This window comes from Manacus vitellinus, unplaced genomic scaffold (genome assembly GCF_001715985.3).
Source record: "Manacus vitellinus isolate BGI_N305 unplaced genomic scaffold, ASM171598v3 scaffold_55_pilon, whole genome shotgun sequence".
Taxonomy (NCBI): Eukaryota; Metazoa; Chordata; class Aves; order Passeriformes; family Pipridae; genus Manacus; species Manacus vitellinus.
Window position 1 is genome coordinate 2,388,175 of NW_021940651.1, and position 24,481 is coordinate 2,412,655.

General features: G+C 42.4%; 3 protein-coding genes across 13 annotated transcripts; all 3 read right to left on the reverse strand.

Moving 5' to 3' along the window:
- Positions 1-192: 192 nt before the first annotated feature.
- On the reverse strand, positions 193-5,217 carry LOC103754818 (probable 2-ketogluconate reductase). 3 transcript variants are annotated; one of them, XM_018081634.2, is made up of 6 exons: positions 5,181-5,217; positions 3,795-4,179; positions 2,710-2,881; positions 1,588-1,766; positions 933-1,029; positions 193-551 (listed from the first exon to the last, which is right to left on the reverse strand). In XM_018081634.2, exons 2-6 carry the CDS (start codon positions 4,174-4,176, stop codon positions 398-400), a joined length of 984 nt encoding a protein of 327 aa, XP_017937123.1. In that variant the 5' UTR covers positions 4,177-4,179; positions 5,181-5,217; the 3' UTR covers positions 193-397. The 3 variants fall into 3 exon arrangements, with proteins under 3 accessions (XP_017937123.1, XP_017937121.1, XP_017937120.1); XM_018081632.3 differs by lacking the exon at positions 5,181-5,217 and adding an exon at positions 4,673-4,848; XM_018081631.3 differs by lacking the exon at positions 5,181-5,217 and adding an exon at positions 4,654-4,848.
- Positions 5,218-6,635: 1,418 nt separating this feature from the next.
- LOC103754831 (probable 2-ketogluconate reductase) lies at positions 6,636-15,959 on the reverse strand. Of its 3 annotated transcripts, none has more exons than XM_008920705.2 (6): positions 15,858-15,959; positions 13,415-13,799; positions 11,536-11,707; positions 9,376-9,554; positions 9,091-9,187; positions 6,636-8,233 (listed from the first exon to the last, which is right to left on the reverse strand). In XM_008920705.2, exons 2-6 carry the CDS (start codon positions 13,794-13,796, stop codon positions 8,077-8,079), a joined length of 987 nt encoding a protein of 328 aa, XP_008918953.2. In that variant the 5' UTR covers positions 13,797-13,799; positions 15,858-15,959; the 3' UTR covers positions 6,636-8,076. The 3 variants fall into 3 exon arrangements, with proteins under 3 accessions (XP_008918953.2, XP_017937118.1, XP_017937119.1); XM_018081629.1 differs by lacking the exon at positions 15,858-15,959 and adding an exon at positions 14,199-14,303; XM_018081630.2 differs by having other exon boundaries at positions 8,079-8,233; positions 9,057-9,187.
- A 341-nt stretch (positions 15,960-16,300) lies between these two features.
- LOC103754817 (probable 2-ketogluconate reductase) lies at positions 16,301-23,816 on the reverse strand. Of its 7 annotated transcripts, none has more exons than XM_018081622.2 (7): positions 23,616-23,816; positions 22,802-23,043; positions 20,292-20,676; positions 18,876-19,047; positions 17,900-18,078; positions 17,070-17,166; positions 16,301-16,672 (listed from the first exon to the last, which is right to left on the reverse strand). In XM_018081622.2, the coding sequence occupies exons 2-7, from the start codon at positions 22,994-22,996 to the stop codon at positions 16,516-16,518; spliced, it is 1,185 nt and encodes a 394-aa protein (XP_017937111.2). In that variant the 5' UTR covers positions 22,997-23,043; positions 23,616-23,816; the 3' UTR covers positions 16,301-16,515. The 7 variants fall into 7 exon arrangements, with proteins under 7 accessions (XP_017937111.2, XP_017937110.2, XP_017937109.2 ...); XM_018081621.2 differs by having other exon boundaries at positions 23,563-23,816; XM_018081620.2 differs by having other exon boundaries at positions 23,539-23,816.
- Positions 23,817-24,481: the final 665 nt, after the last annotated feature.

A 24,481-nucleotide genomic window follows, 5' to 3' on the forward strand; every position in this document is an offset into this window, starting at 1 on the left:
CAGGCTCGGTGTCTGGAGAGGGAAAATGCACCCGAAGGTCAGGATTGCTGCTGGAGCGGCTGGAGCAGCCGCTCGAACACGCCTGGCTGTGCCAGGCAGTTCCTCTAACTCGCGATTTACGCGTTCCTTTAATTCGGTGTTGCATCCATGGGCAATTGTAGGGGGATGTGAGCAAAATAAATTACACTGGTGCAAGACTCTGGGGTTTTTCATTGAAGGTCACGACAAAATACTGCAGGTTTTCCAGACAGAATTGCTGTCTGTTATTTAAACAAATTAAACATTATATATTTTATCTGTATAATACTCATGGGATAATTACATGAAAAGTGATCGAATTACTGTTTTGTCACGCCAGGATAACCACTAATGGCATTAATGCTAAGTGCAAGCCACGTTATGGCAACACTTCATGAGGGATAGGAAGACCTGCAATGCCCGCCTGTATGCTTTCTGTCATTTCCTCCATCATAATGCGGCGTGTCTTCTTGGTGGCACTTCCGATGTGTGGAGTTATTATGACATTCTTCAGCTTTAACAAAGGGTGATCCCTGGGAAAGGAAAAGAAATACCAAGCTAGGCACTCACAGCATATTCGTTATCTATTTCATCACCTCCAGGTAAGTCAGGGAAATATTTAAAATAATTATTAAAAAAAAAAAGCCAAACGAAAACAATTACATGACCCAAGCATACTCAGAGCAGTTCAAAGTGCTGCCTAGGTTGGTGGGGTTTTATGCAACATATCCTCCAAATGAGTCAATGTGATTTTTATTTGGCTGGGACAGAGGGATTGGGGACCTATTGCAGTCCTAGTGCACATACATCGTATACTCATACTAACAAAATTATGCAACTTCTCATGTGCTCACAAAATTTTACTCAGTTTGAAACTTACAGATACACTCATTTTATTTAAGTACATGTCCTACCTTGGCAAAGGTTCAGGATATGTCACATCCAGAGCAGCTGCCTTAATAACTTTGTTTTGAAGGGCTTCCACCAAAGCATCCTGATTCACTACCAGACCTGGGTTACAGTAAGAAGGTTATGTTTATTTTTATATTCTGTACTGTTCTCTTACCATCCTTTTAGTCACAGTGGTTAGGCAAACAGCAGGGCTAGCCATGATCACAATGCAGAAGCAGCAGCAGAGTGTGATGGAGTGGGAGGAGAAAGCTTGGGTATGTGCATCAGTGTTGAACAGCCGGGAATTAGCAGCATGAAATAAAGTATAGTGCCAGGCTTTATATCAGGCTGTGCCACCATAATGTTGTTGTTGTTATTATTATTATTAATGTGCAACAACACTGCATTAAATAAATAAAAAGCTTAAGTAGGAGGTTATGTAAGTATACGTGAGCTTCTAACACTCCAAGCTCACTAACATTTCAGAGACTTGCTTGTTCATTTTTATGGGAACACTCAAATGTTTTACTGCGATACGACCACAGGCATCTAAATAATCCAGTAATCAGAGAATTTGTGGAAAATTTTAGAGTGATGGACTCCATATTAGAGTTGGATTTTCCCAGGACTTGTCATGCCAGCAAACCTCAATGCAGTTTTGTTTATGTTGCACCTCACCTCTGCTAATATTAATGAGAGTAGCAGTGGGTTTCATCAGCTCCAGCTCCCTCTTCCCAATCAGTTTGTGTGTCTGTGGAGTTAGGTTCACAGCCAGTAACACAAAATCTGACTGCTGGAGCAAATCATCTATCTTTTTACAGTAAACAGCTCCAACGGCACTTTCTTCTTCTTTTTTTCTGTGGGGAAAAAGCCAGAATTTAACTTCGGTACGCAAGAAACAAGAAAAAGATCAAATCGCCCTTAGAGAAAAAGTTTCTTAATTGTTTTCTTCACTCCACAGTGCAAAGCAGTTAGCTGGTTATCTGACTGAAATTCAGTAAAGACAAATGTTAAGCTGTTTCCCATAATACCAAGTGAACTGTACACAAACGTGCAGTTCTATATCTGTGGGGATGGAAAGTAAGAAATGAGTATCATGTAAATGCACAGAATAAATTATAAAATAAATTAATTTGTATCAGTTTCTGGTTGTAACGGGGATTTTTTTTCCAATCCAAAAGCAAGACTGATGTATTACAAGAATTGCCTTCTCTGGGGAAAGTAACTCGTGAAAATTGCTGAGGAAGCACACAAGACAGAGCAGAGGTTAAATCTTCAGAAATTTGTGTCAGCAGCAGCCTAATTGCTCTGTGCATCAGTGCTGATCCACTGAAACCACAAGCACAGCAGGACCTGCTAGTGCATTTGATCTCTATCAGGACAAGTCTGGGGCCTGAACTGCTTGGCTCTCCTCAGATTCCCACAAAAGAATAGGATGAGATGGGCCTGATGGGAGCAGAGGGGCAGAGAGCACAGCTAGAAGACAGTAAACAGACTGGCAAGTCTGGCTTTTTATTATCAGCTGGCTCTGGAAGGGTGAGATGTCTCTGCCTGAATCCCTGCTTCACCTAAGTTGCAGGACTTATGTCCTCCCAGACAGTTTTCTCCTTTCCTTAGTCTACTGTAGTGTCACCACCATGACAGGAGGGATCAGGGAGCCCCAACTCCCAGGGAGACCAGTATGTATTTTGGCACTTAAAATAAAGAGCTCAGTAAAAAGTGAAAGCACAGTGAAAGGTACAAATAACGTTTAAAAGCAGTGACAAAATAGAGTTGCCATGGAGCTGCAACCAGCTTTACCTCTGACTCCTGTTGTGATACAAAATCTTCATTTCAAAGGCTTTGGCTCTTTCAGCCACTTTGTAACCAATGGTGCCCATTCCCACAATCCCCAGGGTCGCTCCAGAAACCTCAGCCCCCAACCAGTCAGCAGGGAAATACTCTGTGTCAGGGGAGACTGCCATCTCATAGCCTTGGAGGAGGAAAAGAAGGAATTATGTCATTTAAAGGATGTTCTGGCATCTGGTTATTTTTTTTTTCACTTTTTGTTGTAGGACAAGCAGAAGCACAGAAGCAGCAACAAAATGTCATGGTGTTTCTGGACAAAAAGTGAATAATGCTGCACTGTACATGACTGCTGACACTGATTTCTTGCTTAGGATAGAAACATATTCAGCCTCTCTTTGGCAGACAAGGGAGGTAAGGCCAAAGCAGCAACCTCCCTTGGATGTACATCACACACCTCACCCATCATCTCTCTCTGCCTATAGTACAGATTATTGCACAACTGAAATGCACCTCAGCTTCTTATTCATCAGCAGGGGTAATGAAAGTGGCAGTGCCATAAATGTCACTGACATTGTAAATACTGAATGGTGGAACTGATGGATCAGTTGTGGGATCATCAAGACTTTTAGGAAGGCCATCTGATGCCCAGCAACCTTGAAGATACATCAAGGTTGGCAAGGAAAAGAAACAAAGAGTATGGTGGACAGATTTCTGGACAGCTTGTTTGTGATAACTCACATACACACACGGCAGCTTGGCAAAGACAGGTTTCAAGCCTCCTTGAAAATATCTCCTTTTAATCCCCTTTTATTATAACTTGAAAAGCAAAGCTGAAGTGAACAAGTTCAATGAATAAGTGGCTGTGGGCTGAGGGACAAGAGGCCTGAATTTAGAGCTGTCTGAAGAAAGAACACATCTACCTTGCTGTATATGCCTTTTTGGAAATGCAAGTTATTGTTAACAAGACAGATAACTTTTTCCTTGTCCTGTATTTTCCACATTTCTACTTTTAAGCTTACCTTTGCATCAGCACACACTTTCTGCAGGTTTTGAAGTCACTGTTTCTATAAAAACACTAAAACCATTTCAGTTATTACCTTCCACAAGTCTCCTGGAAGATGCCAGCATCAGAGCCATTCCCAGGTCTGCAGTGTCAGTGGAAACAATAAATGGAGTGTTGGACACTTTCACACCAAAGCTAGAGAGGAGGTTCAGGTCCAAGTGATCTATTCCCACTCCAGAACTTGCAACTATCCTCAAGTTCGGCAAGCTCTGGAGCAGCTCTTTGTTAACAACTGGTTTGTGATACCACATATAAATAGCTCTGATCTTTTTGCTGAGAAGTGTCTTATTTTCAAGATATTCTTTCATGGTGATGAGATGAAAATGTTTCTGCAGAAATCCAACATGGTCTTCATATACTCCATGCATCCCTCCTATACAGTCAATTAGCACATAAGGCAGTTCCTGACCCTCCATGCCCTACAAAAGCAACGAGAACCAAAAGGACATGGTCTTAAGCAATCCATTATAGTGTTTTTTTATTAAAAAACAGGAATTGATTGGCTTCATTACATGCTTTTTTCCCACTACGGAAGAGTTGGCTAAAGATAATCATTCCCACGTGCAGGAATTTTTCAGTTCTTACTGTGTTATTCAGAAGGATGTTCAATTTCTATATTATCTTGTTAATAATACAAGAAAACATTGCTTCTGGCATGCCAACTATGCTGACACTTAGACAAATGAGTTATCAGGTGTTACTCCTGTTTAACATTCAATATTTAAAAGCCAAAGTCTTGATAATTTGAGAATGTGGCCATGTGAGTGGCCCAAGTTCTGCCTTTGATTGCCACTTCTGCAACTATATTCAGTAATTAGCTCAGGAAAAAAATCTCATTTAATGTTAACAGAGCTATAATTTGTCGACTACGAACTTTGGAATTATCGACTTACTTCCTGAACATAAGTTTACCCTTTCTTTTTTGGGTCTCCTTCAGTGTCCTGACAACTCTTCACTCTGCCGACTCCGGAAAGAACCACGTCTGTGACCACAGGTTAAAGACGAGAGACCCGCAGCTGCCCATCAGCCCAAGGCAAGGCGCTCCCGCACCGCTCCCACACCGCCGGGTCAGCACCTCCCGCTCCTCCCCCGACCTCACGGAGAGTATTCCCGGTCCAGGGCCGGTCGAGCCCTGGCTCGAGGTGTTTGCAGCTGTCCCGGCCGGCCTGCCGGTGAGACTAAAGATACGAAGGAGCTGGAGCGGGAAGGGAAGGGCTCCGTCCGGCCCTTAACGACGGGGGGTCGCAGAGGACCGCGGGAGCCCCCCGTGCCCAACGCGCTCGGTGCTACCGACGGTGCCACCGGGACCCCCCCGTGGGGCCGCGGCCACCAGAGTCGAGGGACCTCGGCGGCCACCTGGCAGAGGCGCTCCCGGTACCCCGTTCGGGGTCCCGCAGTCCCGCCGCAGGCTCTCACTCACCCTGCTGGCCCCGCTCGCCGCCCGCGCGTCCGGGCCGCACCCCCGAAGAGCCAGGGCGGAGCGGGACTCGCCGCGCCCAGCCGGGACTGCCCGGACGCCTGCACCCCCGCCCGGGCCGAGCGGGGAGGAGAGGCCGTGCAAGGGCGCGGGAGCTGCACTCCAATCCCTCGGGAAGCCGAGAGACAGCAACGGGAGTTTGCAAATGGTTGTGTGGTTTTTAAAAAGCGTGTCGTGTTTCTGCGCTATTTGTGATTTCAAAATAAAAGGGATTTTGCATTAATGCGCAACACACTTTTCCCCCCCACAGTGTCTTCAAAGGCCAGCTGTGGTCTGGTGTCTCTGTTGGTCATTACACATAGTAATTGCACAGGAGTTAATGTGCGATGAAGAGTTGTCTCTGACCGGCAAACACCAGTGATAGCTCTCATCGCACACACAAATGTTTTTTCCAACCTAAATGATTCTCGGAATATCCTCAAAACCTCTCTTTGAGAGTAAAGCAATTGGGCTAGGCTTAGGTCCTTAGGCACTACAGCTCTTACCCCAGCCACAGGCAGTCCTGTGTGTATCCCAGCTAACAAATGCATGAAAATTTTCCAGACAAGGTTACTTGCACTGTAGATCATACATTGTTTTGAGTTGGAAGAGACCTTAAAGATCATCTAATTTCAGCCCTCCAGCTGTGGACAGGAATGCCTTTCACTAGACCAGGTTGCTTGAAGTCTCATCCAACCTGGCCTTGAACACTTTGAAGGATGTCCCTCAACCTCTCTGGGCAACCTGTTCCAATGCTTCACTACCCTCTGAGTAAAGAATTTCTTCCTAATATTGAAACTAAACTTAACATCCTTCAGCTTAAAGCCATTCCTCCTTGTTCTATCAGTACATGCCCTTGTAAGAAGTCCCTCTCCAGCTCTCTTGTGGGCCCCTTTTAGATACTGGAAGGCTGCTATAACGTTATCCTGGAGCCTTCTCTTCTCCAGGCTGAACAACCCCAACTCTCTCAGCCTTTCCTCATAGGAGAGGTGTTCCATCCCTCTGATCATCTTCATGGCCCTTCTCTGGACTCACTCCAATAGGTCCATATCTTTCCTGTGCTAGGGACCCCAGATCTGCACACACAGCACTCCAGGCGGGTCTCACGAGAGCAGAGTAGAAGGGCAGAGTCACCTTCCTCAACTTCCATCCCTGGAGATGGAGGCTGGGAAGCACAGCTTCAGTACTGGGTTCACTAAGGGTGTGTTGAAGTGATCCTCCTTGCTGATTAGCAGCCACTGGAGAGGAGGCCTAGCTTCTGTGATGACAGCAGCTCAGGAGCCGGGACACAGCACTGCTGTGGGCACCAGGAATCCCTTTCCTTCCTTCCACACTAAGAAATAACCAGCCATGGGGTGCTGCTGTGTCTCTCCTGACTGCTGTAGTGCTTTTAAAAGAATGGATTACAAAATCCCATCATCTTGAATTCTACCAAATACATTTTAATACGCTGAACATTAAGGCAGTCAAGATTAATACCAAATCCTCTATAAAATTACAAATAAAAAGATAAAATATAATAACATTTCGTAGTAATCATATAAACCCACATATTGTTCTTGTTATCCTGGTAATGATTTTTTAGTATGATTTGCTTACATGAATTTCAAGTTCAGACATTTAAAGCAAAAATTCATTAACTAGCAAGTAGGAAAAATTTACTAGCAATTAACTAGCAACTAGTAAAAATTCATTAACTAGCAACTAGATTCTTAGTTAAGTCTACTTGAATTTTCTTCCTTAAAAAAACCCGAACAAACTATAAAATGCTTACACATTACCTGTTTCATATCCAAAACTTCCAAACTGCTTTGCTGATAAGATGTAATGGGTGATCTTTTAACTTACTGCTCACTGCTACCTGAGATCAAAGGACCACTGTAAAGTCCCTCTCAAAGTTATTCTCCCTATGAATTGAGAATGGAGGCCTATCTACACATTTTAGTTCTGAAGGAAAAAAAAAACCACTGAAAGCACAACATGGGAGTTTTTTCCTTTGTATATCAAATCAACAAATTTGAATGAACAAAATGAAGGAACGATTTGTTAGAGGAGCCAAAAAATAATAATTAAAGGAATGTTACTCTTTTTTAAGCAAAAATCCAGGACATACCTATCAAATGTGAAGAAAATGGGTGTGTTACATGGTTAGATGTGGAGAGAATCAGATGGCTTCAAAGTTTTTTTGTGCAACTTGAACATCTAATTTTAAAGCTATAGTTCAGGAGCTGATACATCTCTATTGGAGATATATCTGTATAGCAACATATGTGACAGAAGAAGACAGTTGTACCAGAGCACTACCATGTTCTAAGTATATTTAATTTATAGAGTACCTTATAGACCTCCACGTAGTCTGTTCAGCTAAATCACATTGTGTTTCTGTGTGCTATTAGTTTTCTATAATAGAAAGGGATCTGTTATACCAGCATTGTACAGAGCACTCTGAAATGGGTCTGTGGCTATGTGAAGTGTTGCATAGTCTGTGAACTTCATCCCATCATTAAATATTACCACTGGTGTCCATGTAATCCTGCAGGGTGAGCTGATGCCTGCAGTGTTAGTAAGGTGCTTGCGCAATAACCGTTTCTTAGGTTTAGGCTTTTGAAGTATTGTGTTACCCTTAAAGACTTTCATGCATTTCCCAGCTGGGTTGTATAGACTAGCTTAAGCATGAAACTGGACAAGGACGTACATTTCCTCTGTCTACATTATGTGTAGGCAAAAAAAACAGGCAGGAAATCTATATTCATAAGCTTGAAATAGGTTTGTCTTAAGGGAAACAACATAAGAATAAAAACCTTTAGAGCTGATAGGGGGGAAGAAAATAATAAAAAGAGACGTGTTATCCTTTCGCACATCAACTAGGGAGCACTTCACTGGGCATGGGGAGACCATTTAGAGCTGCTAGTATGTTTTCAACTGCTTCCTCTGTTATCATGTAAGTGGCCTTGTCTGTTTTAATGCCGAGGTGAGGCGTTATAATGACATTCTTTAATTTTAACAAAGGATGATCTCTGGAAAAAAAGAAAAAAGAGTTGTTATCTATTGTTGTTCATCCAAATATAGAGGACTCCTACTTTAGCTTTTGCACTTTATTCAAAGTTAATTTGATATAACAAGTCCCACTTAGAACCACAGAACCTGATCACCTGTGCTGAAGTAATTTTGGACTGTAAGAGGACACGTTAAGAGTTTACACTGTGCTCTTTTCTCCAGAAACAGATTTTTGCCATTAGGCAGCAATTCAAACTATGTCAGAAGAGAGGATTAAGTCCTCCTGACATATTCACACTACACAATGGTCTGAGCTTTAGTTATTCATTCCCACACAGGCATAACAAGACCAAACTCCTCCCAAACCCAAAATGCAGCCAGTGCAATTAACTCTGAGAGGCACCATCCTCGTAGAGGCATCTTTTAACAAAAGCCAAGCAGCCTCTGGGCCCAAGAGGGCTACAGTACTTCAGCCTCATATTGTGGAAGGAAGCCTGTGGGGAAGAACATCTGGGGGCAATGCAACAGGTCTCAGAAGAGATGGCTGAAGCAGCTTTCACCCATTCATGGCAAGTTGCACCTTCTAATAAAGCAATCTGCAAGTGAAGCACTGCTGCAGCTTCACGGGGTGATTCTACAGAGGTGGTCTAATGCTCTCCCTGCCTCCTGCTGTTTTCTGGCACCCAGGCTACCCCTTGGCCTGTTATCAGCCCCAACATCTGGTCTGCATTCCATTCATATTCATGGCACTTTTATCCAAACCCCCATCCCAGGGAGCACGGTGGCTGCCTCAACCACATCCCTGCCTGCTGCAGGGATATCTTCAGCCTCGGCAGGGCTCACCCATCCTTTCCAAGAAACAAGCAGAGATGACAACCTGGGCAGTGGTTCTGGGTAGGTTACATCCAAAGCTGCGGCCCAGATAACACCAGTCTGCAGAGCCATCACCAGCGCCTCTTGGTCAACTACTGCACCTGGTTTGGAATAAGAGTGTCTCTGAGTGCAACTTGTGTTGCAGGTAACGAGCTCAGAGTGAAAGGAGAATAAAAAAGGAGAGAGAGGAATTTTTGCCATGCCCACTCTGTCCTCGCTATGCGCACCACCTGCACAGTGGCTGCAGCTGGCCCATGCTTTCTGGCCAGCCAACTGTTCTGGACGGTACCTCGGCTGATGTTAACCAGAGTAGCTGTGGGTTTCATTAGCTCCAGCTCTCTTTTCCCAATCAGGTTGCGTGTCTGAGGTGTCAGGCTCACTGCCACCATCACAAAATCTGCCTGCTGGAGTAAGCTGTCTATCTTTTCGCAGTAAGTAGCACCAACAGCTTGTTCCTCTTGCGCTTTCCTAGTGGGAGGAAAAGTATTTCAGGGCATCAGTCATGAAAATATTCTCTTCATTGATGTCACCACTATACAAACTAAAGGATCTGATTATCACATCCATGTAGCAAACAGGTGGCAAATTTAGGCTCAGCTGGATGTTTAGACCCTTCTGGAAGGCTTCAAGCCCTACAGCAGGGGATGGATTGCATGCTTGCCTCTCAGCCACTGCAGTGCAGAGTCCAGGGGCTTCTTATAAAGTCTGCAAATTGATTAAGGCTAAGCACTGGAGCAGATGGCAGCACATGGTCCATTCTCCAGGATTCCCAGGGGGGAAGGTGCTCAAACCAGAGCAGTGTTATTCACCAGAACTCATCCATGTAAGCTCTGAGGATGCTGGTGGTCCTCATCCTGTTGGCACCCTCAGTAAGCCTGTCATTTTTCATAAGTGAAATCAGCGAGGCAGCTCTTAGCCAGGCTTCTGGCTGCCCCAGGACTTCTACAGAGTTAAGTGTTCAGCAGAAAAGTTATCAAAGTAGAGAGAGATTTTTAGTTTTAATTTTTCACAATAAAAAGGAATACTTGCTATTTCTCCCATTCTTTGTAAATTTAGCTTCCTGAACTTTGGGACCTAAAGAAGCAATGACAGGAGATCCTGTGTAAAATTTTCTGCTCCTGATTGCAAGAGAAGGGCTTTATTTCCTCCCTAATCTAGAAATAAAGAGGTCACAGTAAGAAAATAACTTCAGAACTTTGGATCATGTGTCTCCTAACACATGCACTTCACTAGTTTCTTTCAGTGTACAGGTCGATAACCAGAGAATACGTAGGAACAGAACAGACTGGAACTACAGCCAATTTTGCAGCATGCAGAATGCATCTTGATTCAACACATAAGCTTGAAGTGTAAAGGTACTTTAAAATAAAAAGGTTTTTAATTTCTGTTGCACTGCGCATTGATCATTCACCACAGCACTCTTACATAAATATTACTTTAAAGACTGAAAAATATTAAACAGAGGAAGTTAGTGATGATCCACAGGGAAAAAAAAAAGAGTTGTGCCTTTTGTTGTATTTGTTTTGAGTGGTTTATAAGGAAATTCTGAAAGATCTTAAGGAGGGTGTTCACTAGTACTTTTTTTTAATGTGAGTTTGCTCAGCTGTTCTTCTGAGTAACAGAAATGCCAAGCAAGGCTAAAACTTTCTGGCCTCATTCACCCTTCTGATTTGACTAGGGCTAGCTAGAGCAGTGACCCTCCTTCTGCAGTCTGCATATGGAGAGAAGCACTGAAAGCCACATGTCCTAGCATTGCAGCTTCTCCCTTCAGTCAGAGGGAGTAAAGTTCTCTCAGGGTAGGTCATGGTTTGTTCTGCTTGTTGTCTGCACCTTGCCTGATTGGAAGGGCCTCAAGTTATGTATGGGGATCTTGCTTGCTTTACAGTGAAGAGTCCTTGTGCTGAATGTCTAACAAGGATCAGATTCCCAGACTCACAAGTTAGGAGGGGCTAAAAATAAAAGGTGAAATAAGGTTAAATACTTGCTAAAATGGCTTGAGGAGAAAGAGGGTTTTCTCAAGAATAGCTCTCAAGTTAATCAAATTGTGCCAAGTATATGTTTCTTAGTTTTCCAGACACTGAGTTTCAACAAGATCCCTCAAAATATGCAGTAAAAATAAACAAAAGGTAGAGTTATGTCTCACTATAGTATGATATGATAAGGAAAAAAAAAACAGTATAAGCTTGATTTCCATTTTTCTGCTCATATCTGCAGGAAACCTTGAAATTTCTAATATAAAACCTCAATTAAGTTTCCAAGTGTTTAATCACCAAGTAACTCTTTATAGGACTGATTTAAGGCAACCATTCTCTTTTTTTTTTCCTTTTGTTTCAATCTTGGCCCTATTCCCTCAGTTTTTGCTACACTTCTGAAATAATTCCTTGAAAAGAAAATACCGGCTACCTAGAAGAGAGTTTCTGCTGCACTTAAGGTCAGGACATATATTTACCTCTGTGTCCTGTTGTGGTACAAAATCTTCATTTCAAATGCTTTGGCTCTCAGAGCAATCTTATATCCAATGCGGCCCATGCCAATGATCCCCAGAGTAGCTCCAGAAACTTTAACTCCCAGAATATCAGCTTCACAGTAATCCATACTTGAAGAAATTGCAATGTGATGGACTGCAAGAAAAATACTCAAATATGAGAAGTGAATGGAGTCCAACACAGAGGAACAAGGCAAAAGAATCTGAACTTGTTGTGCTACTACAGCACACTTCTAATGATTACAACCACATGATTTTGTAATGCCCTAGGTAACTCCCTAATATATCATCTTTCCCTCCTACCTGTATATATGACATTCTCATTTATTCTTACTATACTACAAAAAGCCTTTTGATGTAATTTCTCCCAAAAATCCTTTTACTGTTTTAGACTCATGAAAATATTACCCTGTTCTTCATCAACAATCAAAATAATTATTGCCAATAACAATGCAGAGTTTGGAAATGTCACGTGGAGAACACCACCAGATATTTGGTTTGCTTATTTAGAATAAGAAGAGGTTTCCTGTTCATATCTGTCACTCTGCTTTGAAAGAAAAGTGCAACTCCTTTAAAAATCACTGCGGCAATTTCCATAATTACCTGTTAAGCCTGCACAATTTTGGATAGTTCTACAACACATAAAATACAGTTATATACACAAAGTCAGCACTTATTAATCTGCTAGGAAGATGACAAGCTTCTGATACTTCAGTCTTCTGAGATTGCCAGCTTATCTAGAACATAAGCAGAATGTTGTTAAAGTATAAAAAAAAAAGACTCAGGGGAAAAAACCTCAGTCATGTGAGGGCAGAGCTGTCAGAAATGCCACCAAGGATAGTTTACGTAGATGGGAACAAGGAATTAATCTCCCCTTTAATCTGTCTCCTCCTTGAGACGTAGAAACAGATTTAGAGTGAGACAACCCTCCTTTGAGTTTCTACGAATGCTGTGGTGCAGGATTTGGCAAGTCAAAGTCAGGTAAATTTAACAGGATAAACCTGGGGGATCTTTTCCTGAAGCAGGAGGCATTCTAACAAAGGCAAGAGTAGGTCTATTTGGGGAAATAGCAAGAAAAAATTGTTGAAGAAACTAGAAAGGATGTTATAAGCAGAAGAGGGAGCAGCTGCGTTATTACTCTCTATTGCCCCTTAAATGCCCCAATTCTGCACCAATCCATTTCAGTCCCCAAGAATATGCCCATGCCTCTATCAGCATTGTGGATCCCTTCCAACTTCTTATTATTCTATGATTCTATATACCCTTGCTCTGCTTCACTGTTGTCTCAAACACTAATTTATTCTGCCAGCCTGTGGCTCCAGCGATTGTCTGATCTTTGGCATCTCCCTCTTTTGGTTACAACATTGTAACACTGTCACATTGAAAAGCACATCTTATGTCGGTCAAATGTAATAGTCACTGAAAATGCACTGCTGCAGAAGGTAATGGAATTTAAAGTTTTTGTATGTAGAAAGCACACATCAGTGTGTTGTTCACCTGCAACTGTTAAATTTTAATTCTACTTATTTTAAAAACTAAATTCCAGTTTCTAGGAACACTTGGTCCATAAAGCAGGAAGTTGTATTTAAATTAATGTGATTAGATTCTGGTCAAGTATTTACAACCCTGTGAAAACTAAATTCATACGATTTTTTTTATATGTGGTTGAAATATAGGTTATGTATGTCTATGTATAATGTAACAATTTAAGTACATTTATCATACTTAATTCACATTTTATGTGAAACTATGTGCACTACACATAACTCTGTAAGAAAATTCAAGTTAATGGTAGGTAAATCTTGTATGACTTTTAGAAGTCACAAAAGAATTGAGATGTTACCTTCCACTAGTCTTCTAGCAGATGCTAGCAGCAAAGCCATCCCAGCATCTGCTGTGCTGCTGCAAACAGCACGTGGAGCATTAGCCATCTTCACACCAAAGCTAGCTACAAGTTTCAGATCCAGGTGATCCATCCCCACTCCTGAATTCGCAATCACTTTCAGGTTTGGCAGGCTCTGGAGGAGCTCTTGGTCAATGACTGGTTTGTGCCACCACAGATAGATTGCTTGGATCTTTCTACTTAAATGCTTCCTGTTTTCAAGCAATTCCTTCATGGTGATGAGGTAGAAATGTTTCCTCAGGAATGCCACATGGCTGTGCAGTATCCCACATATGCCACCGATTTCATTTACCAAAAGCCCAGGTAGTTCTCCTCCTTCCATGATCTGCACAAAAAAGAAAGACACAAATCATCAGAAGATAGACATGTAATTATTTCCAGACATTTTAAAGAATAATCACTGTCATGTCCTGTTTCATGGCATCTATAGCAAGAGATCCTATAAACCATGTATTCAGATAGGAAAGTAAGCAAAGCAAGACAAGAAAGCAGCTCTTTTCAATATACTACCTGTTACATACATACATACATGTGTACACGCATACACACACGGATATTCACACAATCAGGCCTGAACAAGTTCTGCCCTCCGTGGTCTCCAAGATTTCATATTACTGCTACCATGCTCAAAACACAACAATTACTTCTCATCAATTACTTAGCTTCAGACCATCAACAGTCTGGTGCAATAAATCTCCTTTGCTACCCCGAAATCAAAAATCACCTTGTCTAAGTAGTTTGGAAAAATGTCAGACCAAATCTAGTTCATGAAAATAAACTGCACAGTTTCATCATGAACTTTGAGTTACCAGGTTAATTTTTAAATGCATCATTGCAGAGATTTTTGCAGTCTCCTGTCCTGGAGAGATCCCAGTGACTGCAGTGCCTGCTCCTGAGCCTATCATAAATTAACAAAATAATAGATGCTTAGGCAAGTGTTTTCTGAGAAGGACTTATGCACTCAAAACTAGTTGATATTTTTAGTTTTTTTCAGGAATCACTGACCATCTGTTTTTGGTTTTGGTTCCCAGAGGAAACTGTGAATTAACAGTTGCTTTTTTCGTTTGTTTGGGTTGCTTGTTTTTGGTTTTGTTTGGTTGGTTGGTTTTTTGTTGTTGTTGTTTTAAATAGACTATTTATAGCTGCTTTGATTTTCTACAGCAATCTTGGGAAGAGTGGGGGGTAGAGTGTTCAAGGGCTGAAGACCGTGGAAACCCCTATAGCAATACTTTCTGTTGCCTTGTTAGTAGTATTTCAGTATTTGCATTTGAATGTCTAATTCTTGGGTCTGTCTACACTTCCTGTGCTAAAACTTCATTTTACCATTCCTTCAAGAAGCCTGACCATATTACAAAATAACAGAAAGGCTTCCTGACTTTAGGGGGGTGACAAACACTTTACTGAATTTTCTGACTTTGTTGCTTCCTCCTAGGAAAGAGAATGTAATAAAAAGCTTGGTTCCGGGCTGCAAATTAGGACTGACCACTTATTTCGCTTTAGGCTGTGCTCTCACCCATGTGATTTCAATGGTAGTTCTCCATTGTTTCATGGCCAGTCAAGATAAAAGCATCAATTTTTGTCTTCCTGGAGGAACAAAATCTCCTGGGATTTACTTTGTTTTTCAGAGGATCACCTCAGGAAAATCAAAGACACTTTTTGAACGATTGTCATTGCTTTAACATGTAGATGAAGCAGAATTCTCCTTACATTAGGAAAAATTTAGGCCTATAATTACTTCAAAGGACATTTCTTCAGTGTTTTGGTATAAAAATAGAATATTGCAATATTGCCTGAAAAATGTGTCAGGATACAGTCAAATTTCTGCAGAGAATTAAAGCTCATTCATCTTTAATAGATTTCAGAGTGTTATACAAACTGCTTGGTGTACTTGCTTATCATTCTGTAGCAGCAAGTACTGGGAACAGAACAAGGGTATGCAACACCCCAATTTTGAAGCCTCAGGTTCAAGTGGGAATATTACTTCTATTTAAGGCTTCAAAAGAACCAAACTTTTAAAAAGGCTTTAGTTCGTTATTACCTCGAATTCATGCCCAGAGGAAACAGTGCCATGCTTTCTCTAAGGGAATTTCTTTCAACTTAGTGAGAAAATAAACATTTCAGTAAAAGGTTTTACAGGGATGGTGTATAAACGAGGCAGAAGTATTTCACCAAAACACCCAGCACAAAGGTCCAGTCCACAAAAGCACCCCTACAAAGTAACCAGTACACCAGCTTAGTAAACACGAGTCATTGGTTCTAAGTTACTCAAGGAAAATTAGAGTAAAGGAAAAAGTTAAAGAAAAGTAAAGGAAAGAGTAAAGGAAGAACAGAGATTAATAAGAATAGAGAAAGAGAAGAAAGAGAATAAGAGAAAAATAGTTACAGCCGAGGATCCGATGGCTCACACAAGGCCAGCCAGAAGAGAAACACCTCCCCAGAGTGAGCCCCGTGGTTCCACATTTATAAGGCTCGGCCAGCATGGTCAAGCCTCGCAGGCGGGACATGCAGGTCACTGACCACTCAGTACCCCCCTGGCCAGAGTGAGGTGTGCTGGAGGCAATCACAGGCTCCAGGGGGCGTGGTGTAGGCTACCCGTGTGTCCTTTTCGGTGGACAGCTGCCCCGCGCAGGCGTCTGGTGCTGCCAAGTGCTTTCTGAGGGCGGCCCTGACCTTGTCCCCCAAGGCCCAGCCCTTCCCCACCCCACTCCCTCACAGCGAGTGACCTCCGACCCACATAAAAATGTTACATATTCCAGTGAGATTTGAATCCAGTACGTCACAGAGCATTCACTAACAGACTGAGGATATCAAAGTGCATCTGCTCAGTTAAAATCTTCAAACAAATCTTTTTTATTGGTTCTATTTTATTTTTCAGACTTGGAAATAACAGTACAGATCAAGTCTAGAGATGACAGTTTTGCAGTATCATGACAAGCAGTGCAGGAACAGGTTGCTTTTTTTTTTTTTTAGTTTAAAAGCGGTACTGTAAGAAATAGTGCCTTCCTATACACAGGAGATTTAGTGGTATCATCTGGCACACATCATTTGGGAAACACTTCACTTGGAATGGGTTGGCCATTGAGAACAGCCAGTATATTTGCTATTGCTTCTTCTGCCATCATATGGATAGCTTGGACTGTTGCAGTTCCAATGTGAGGGGTTATGATGATGTTATTTAATTTTAATAGAGGGTGATCTCTGTAAGAAACAGAAAGAACAGAATGTGTTACACAGAGAACTTACTCTGCTGCTATCCTATGCTAGCTGTGAGAAAGGGAACCTTGGGAAACAGCAGTGGCATGTTGAGATAAAAGGGCCACAAGCACAGAACTAGCAGAAAGCTGTGAGAAGCTTGTTTACCCATTTCTTTCTTCTCTGTTGGTCTTGTTGCCTTGCCTGTCAGTTAGGCTGGCAAAGAACTGACAGATGTGGGAAAGGTGAATACTTTGTCATTTATTTATGATTGTGTGAGATAGGCTGAGGTTTTGCCCTTATGCAGTGAGAGAGGCTCCCTGTGGAGATCAAGATTATGACAGCACTTTGCACACAGTTCGAAACATTTCAGATTAAAAGAATGGGAAACAGGTTTCTTTACCTTGGCAGAGGCTCAGGGTATGTCACATCCAGAGCTGCAGCCCTAATAACCTTACTCTGGAGAGCTTCTACCAACGCATCTTGATCAATAACTGCACCTGTATTGAAATGAAATCTTGGTATCACGATGAGTTAATGAACATATTTTTATGGGGAGTAAGGAAACGTCTCAAGGGTCTAGTGAGAAAAATTAGAGGATCTGCACCTCGTTCAAAAGCAGAATGCCTTTCTAACAACCATTAACCAAACAAACCAGCAATTTGATTTAATTATCTTTAATTACAGAATGATTATGGTCCACTGCATGAGGTGCTTCTTGGGATGAGACTAGTTTCAGTCTTTTCCTCATTTTGACACTTCCTGTATTATTACAGACAAATCACGTAATCTCTTCATGCTTTCCACTCTTTTATCTCTGCTTTGTTTACTGAAACTATAATCTTTCTCATATGCTTGTTCAGTGCCAACAGATCTGTCATCCCTTTTGAGGCTTCCTTTCTACAAACTATTCCAAATGTTACATAATGTTTTCCCTTGTACCCCGTTCATCCTTGCTTAAGATAAACCTTTCAGTTACTTCCACTAAAAACCCTGTCTTTAGGATAAGGCTAAAGAGAACTGAACATCTGCTGAGCATCCCTAATTTCCACAGGACCTTTGAACACATAGCATATGGTCCACGGTAAGTCGCTCATTTGTAGACTGCCAGCTACTTCATGACTCAAACAGATGGGTATCACAGACTGAGCTTGGAGAGGGGAATGTCAACATAATCAAACAAAACACAACTTTAAGTGTGGAGCCACAAACAGTTACTTCAGATCATCCTACCTCGGCTGATGTTTATAAGAGTAGCTGTGGGTTTCATCAGACTCAGCTCCTTTTTCCCAATCAGTCTGCGAGTCTCAGGAGTCAGGTTCACAACCAACATAACAAAGTCAGATTGTTGCAGCAAGTCTTCCATCTTCTCACAGTAGTGGGCACCAACAGCCTCTTCCTCTTCCTTTCTTCTGAAGAAAAAATGCACAAACCCCCAAACTGACGCAACTATTTCTAACTGGCTTCAACAATCAATTACCCCAGGAGAGATCCAGAACAGCACAGAGATTGAGAGGTTTAAGGACAAGTTTAAAGGAAAAGACATTGATAGGTGCAGATAGTGGAAGGGAGGCAGGAAGGATGTGAGCTAGAGGAAGCAAGAGGCTAGACAAGTGGTGGGACACTGAAGGAGTGATGCATGCAAAGCACATGGGTGATATTAGGTATAGGAGGTTGGGGGTGTAGTCAGATCCCACTCTTCTCTTCTGTGTCCATGCCAATCCCAGTGGAGTGTTTCCTTGCCTGACATGTGAGTTAGGACTTGTGGTTGAAAAGAAATGAAGAGGAAGTGTGAAAGAAAGGAAACTACAAATCTGTGAGAAATTAAGACCTTTGTCATTGGTGCTGGTGTGATGAGTGATCAGGTTAGGCTGAGGAGACTGGCTGGCTGGGTGGAACAGGGATGCTGCCAGAAGCCTGAAGAGGAGTCTGAAAGGACAAGGGACACCACAAGGGCACAAGGCCTGGTTTGCTTGGACAACATCTTCAGAAAGGGTACACGGCCCTTGTTCCAAACTGCTAATGTCTTAACCAGGGCAGAGTGAATGCAGGAGGGATGGCAGGAACCAAAGTGAGGAAGTGGCAGCATGCTGGTGCTTCTCATGCTGCTTACAGCTGTCACAAGTGCATAGGAAGACCAGGGACACAAGTAGAGCTGTGGCTTCCGTCATTGCCCCCTGAATTACACGCAGAAACCAGATGTTTTTACCTCCGGTTTCGGTTATGGTAGAGGATCCTCATGTTGAAGGCTCTGGCTCTCTGAGCCACTTTGTACCCAATGCTGCCCATCCCGATGATCCCAAGCGTCGCTCTGGTTACTTCCACTCCCAGCCAGTCAACAGCAAAATGCTTCGTGTCTGGAGAAACCGCAATCTGGCAGCCTGAATGTAAGTACATGCTGAATGGGTACAAATCAGCAATAAAAGCAGGTCTGGGGGACAGAAAAAGTTTATCACCATCACAGCAGCGAGGCTCTGGAGCACCCCTACAAAATAGCCTTGCTAATTTTGACCAGTTCATAGAAGGGCGTGGATGGTGCCAATCCCTGCAGCCAGGGCTGGAGTCAGTAACACAGCAGGGTCCTGACTGGATACTGTGCTAGGAGGAATGGCTCCTCAGGGAAGTACCTCTTCCATGGCTGGTGCGTTTTCTTGGAAATCCAAAAATAGCTTCTTTAACACTTACCACCATGCAAGCACTGATTTCACTTTTTTTTATTTGGGGTAAATCTCAGCATTTCTCTCCTGGATCACAACCCAGAGCAGACCCACTGCTTGAGTGAGGGTGAAGGTTGCAAATTCCAGCTCAGCCAAGGATCTCTGTGAGCTCTTGTACACAGAACTTGAAGTTCAACAAGATACAATAGTGAGAAAACATCACCAGGAAAGATGCCATTTCATGCTCAGGGTTGGAGCAGCAGTGACAATAAGATAATAAGAGTCCCTGAAGACAGAGGCAGCTTCTTGTGATAGTCTCTACTGACACCTTCCTTCCTCAAAAAGGTATTGTGTAGCAAGGACATGTGGAGAAAAAACCCTTGTGGGGAAAGGAGACTAATGGTGCTGGTACAGTGTGAAATAACTTTGTCAAAAGGATTATCAGCTATTTTAATCATAATGTTGATGCTCTTCAGCAAATACAACCCACTGGTTTAGATAAACTCATCACAGAACCAGGAAAAAAAAGGGGTTATACTAATTACCAGTCTAGAGATGGGGATATGGCCATTTATGTTTTGTACCTTACTATAGCTCCTGACACTTCTTTCAAGGGGAAATGGAAAGTGGTGACACTCCATTTGGATGCACTCTGTATTCATTTTTTACAGCTATAAACAACCCACCCAGTGAACAGCCAAAGGAGAATTAATCCCCAGGCATTATTCCAAACAGGATATCACAAGTGACTTCAAAGTGCATAATTTAGACAAAGGCCTTTCTCTAGTCACAGTTGCCTTAAAAAGAAGATGGACACACGAAGAGCAGATGCCTCTGAAAACTGAGGCCTCCAAAAATTTATCCCTGTAAAAGCATCCCAAATATTGATTTAGACAGATCATCTGAATCATAGCAAAAGTGAGATATGCCAAAGAAGTAGCTAGATCCAGGAAAATTGAAAACATTACCTTCTACTAGTCTTCTGGCAGAGGCTAGCATCAAGGCCATTCCTATGTCCGCCGTTGGGTCCGCCACGGCGTGGGGGGTGTTGGTCACTTTTACTCCAAAGCTAGAGATCATTTTCAAGTCTAAGTGATCAACTCCAACTCCAGAATTTCCAATTACCTTTAAATTAGGCAGGCTTTCTAGAAGCTCACGGTCAATAGTTGGCCTGCACTCAAACACGAAAACAGATTGGATTTTTTTGCTCATTTCTTCTTTGTTTTCAAGAAATTCCTTCATGGTGATAAGGTGAAAGTGTTTCTTCAAAAGCGCTGCAAGGTTTTCTAGCACACCTTGAGTTCCTCCTATATCCAGAATCAAAACGCCTGGCAACTCTTCTTTTGCCATGACCTGCAACAGTGGAATGGAAGAGATACTCCTTTGTTCAGGAAAACACCCTTAGAGAAGCAATGAGATAGTGATCATTTAAATTCACATCTGTAAAACAGGAACTTGATGGAACTCAATACTGCTTTTAATCCACAGTCACTTGGTACTAATGTGGTGCATTAGACAATTTCCCAGTACTTTTCCCGAATGCTGATTTAGACTACAACACCAAGGAATACCTGCACTCTTAGATCAAAATCCAGTCCTACAAAATGTTATTTGCAAATAGTTTCATTTTAGTCCTGAATCAATACTGATTTCATACAAATCCGGCAGCTTTTCAACCTTACATACCAATGCACTTCTATAAACAGTGGTATGAAACAGAGGCTGCTCACAGTTTCTTGCCTATTGGTTAATGGTTGGTGAAGCTGCAGGTATTGTAGGGTGGCACTGAGCCCCAGATGGGTCTGACAAACATCTGTCAGGAATGGTTTAGCTCTAACAAATCTGCATGATGAAGGGCCATCCTTAGCTGCTAGACATCCAGATCTGTACCTGAACTTGTGTAAAATTTAGCACACCCATGCCTATATGCTGAACCAGTGGGGAAGAGCACTAGAGGTGATAATGTAATTCCCACCAACAACACAGTCCTTCATACTAGAACTTTCTTCTGCCCAGACATTTCTGAGCCCAGTTCTCTCTACCACACTCCTGCAAATGTACTGTATTCTGCAATAAGACGATACCAGCTCCACAGATAACCAAACGTCTGATTAGAGGCAGCTCTTATTGATAAAAATGGTAGTTGAAGATTTGCTGCATATCTTAACAATAGTTGTGCCTAATTTCCTACAATTCTGCTTGCTGTACTCCACTGATGTTCAGTCTCCATCTCATACTATGTCCTATGCTTGGGTGCAGAAAACCTGATGTTGTCCTAACTGAATCAGAACAATTTTCCCCCGCAGTATGCTGATTTATTCTGGGCACACAGTACTGGGCAGAGATGTCCTGCTGCTTCAGTCCTCTCACAAAAACCTTCTGCAAGTAACCAGAGTTCAAACCTGTGACAAAAAAGTGTCAGCATAGATTGGAAGTTTTTGTCAACCATATTTACCCTTGTCCTGAGCAAACTCAGACTTATCCCAACCACAACTATTAAATGCTTACAATCTCAACACCAATAATGCTGCTTTATCCTGGCCTTGACTTGCATTTCTTCCTCAGTTCCAGTCTGCTGTTGTACATGGGCTTGAAGGCGTCTCCATGTTAGGACAGGTCTGCAATTCATCATAAACAATGTCTCTGATAATACTACCTAGTTCTGAACAGCAGCAAACAAGGCAATGAGATGAATAGTGCAACCAAATTGCAAAGGAAAACCATGTTCTGAAATATATATCATCTATTTTTTGCAAACTTAGGTTGTTAGCCCCATGTGGTTGTGAAAATTCAAATTTTCCCAGATGTAGTCTATATTTCTGAGAGTATCACACAACATGACCTTAGAAGGATAAACTAGATTCATCCTCCAGAATGAATGACACATAGAATAAAATACAATACAAGAAAATATGATGTCATATTGTGACAGCATTGTCCGGCTTTTTGATCAAAACCTGATGCTCCTGCAGTAATTTACTCAGACCAGGTGGCAATTAACCTGTATGCTGTTAACAGTGGTGGAAAACTGGGCACCAGATATCATCAACTGACTGGCAGATGCCAGTAAGACAGTGATGTTTTACACCATTTGCTTTCATCACCACTTCCTCCTCCATGAACGGCAGAGTCAGAACTGCATTCATTTTAGAACCACTTCCTACACTGCACAAGCAGAAAGGTGATCCACGAGGAAGCCACTAGCTTTAAACAAACAGCTGGTGCACTAGAAACAGTGCTGAACTAGAAACAGGCTGGCTGCATGTAATGAATCTTTTCATTCCTGTGGGCATGCTCAGTTTGCCACCATTTCAGCTGTGTTTGATGTGCACGTGAACAATTAATAGGCTGCAGCACTGGTTCAAGAACCGATGTTCTGCTAATACTGGGTACAATCTTAAAAAATTATACTGATAGCAGTAAACTAAAAACACTTAAAGGAATCTTGCAGAAGAAAGGGGGCTCTCCAGATACCAACCTTAGCCTCAGCACTTATTGTTCGTCTTCCAGTACTACATGGGCATGTCCTGTACCTCTGTTTGTAAATCACACTTCTGTGACAGCGACGTCCATGAGAAGCAACAAGTTGATGAATAAATTTGTAAGCCAAATTTGACTGGCCAGACATCAACGGAATTGGTTTCAACAGATTGAATGCCTTGCTCAAGAACATAATTATTCAGTTATCAGATGTCTTGTCCAGTGTGCTAAATATAACACCTGTCAAGGATATGACAATTTTGGTTTTGCACTAGTATCATTTGCAGTACCACTAACACCCTTTTTTTTTTTTTTAAACTGTCTCTCTTCATATTTTGTATTTACGTAAGATTATATGCTTCTATGTATGTAAGCAATCCTAATCATGTGTAACACTGTGATATAATGTAAATGAACTAAGTTCTGGTCCTGGCATTGCAGAGAAAATTTTGAAAATATTACTTAGTTTGAGACAACTGGGCAAACAAAAAGTACTGCATTAAAGTATTCATTTTAGTGCTAACTGAAGTAGGCCTTACTTCATCTATGGAGCTGGAGTCACTCCATACTTGCAGATTTTGTGGCTGGCACTGCTGTATGACTTTGGACTTTGCCAAATCACAGCAAAAAAAACCTACACGATTTTTCCTATCTCTGTTTCAATTAAAGTTAACAGCATGCGTTATCCAGGATAAATTCCTCCCGCTAACTTCTCTAAAGAAGGTGACTAATTACCTGAACAACAACCAAAGCACTAACCAGGGATGGTTTCTTTCTTACGACGTGCCTTTCACAGCTCGATCCTGCGGTACCTGGAAGAGCGGAGAGCTCACAGCTCCTGCTCCCGGCCGGGCACAGTCGCTCCTGCCCAGCCTCGCTCGCTTAACCCTGCCCTGCCCGGCCCGACCACCGCCGATCCGGGAGCTGGCGGATTCCAAGGAAGTTCCGGCACGCGGAGCACCGCCTGCCGCTGCCTCTGCTTGTCTGCAATCAGACCAGGCTGCCTTTCCTCTCCTCTCCCGCCCCCGGCGCTGGACTTCCTAGAAATGAGATAAAGCCAAAGGAGGACTTTGATAGTTTTTTGAGAGCTCTGCAATTATGGGACAAAGTTACTTGGTACAAATTCACATTGTTCCCCACAGCCCAAGCTCAAGCTCGTACTGTTTTTTTTTTATAGTGGAAACTGTGGTTTTCACCCTGTCTGCTGCAAGCTAAGCTTTTAAAGAAGTGTGCAGTGTAGAATAACGCCTCTCAGGAAGCAAACAGAGTGGCCTGGGATGCCCTATCCCAATGGCCAGCTCGATTCTGAAAGCTAATGCTGAAACGTGCTGCTTTCACAGCTGATCACTTCCACTGGAACACTTATCCAGTGTGCTCATGTACTGGTATTTTGATTGCAAGACAGATGAGAGAGCAATAAAGGCATGCAAGGGTGAATCTGCCAGGGGCTGGGCAGTGTAGCTGCCACTGCTGGGGGTGGTTCTGTGTGTAGTGTGTGTGCATCAGAAGGGAGTGCATGAAAATTTTCATTCCTGTGGGTTAACACACTGAGAGAAGTCTTCCATAACCAGGAGATGCGTGCAGCTGCTCTCTCTGTTGCAGTATAATAGAATCATAGAATGGTTTCGGTTGGAAGGAAGGGACCTTAAAGATCATCTAGTCCCAAAGCCCCTGCTTT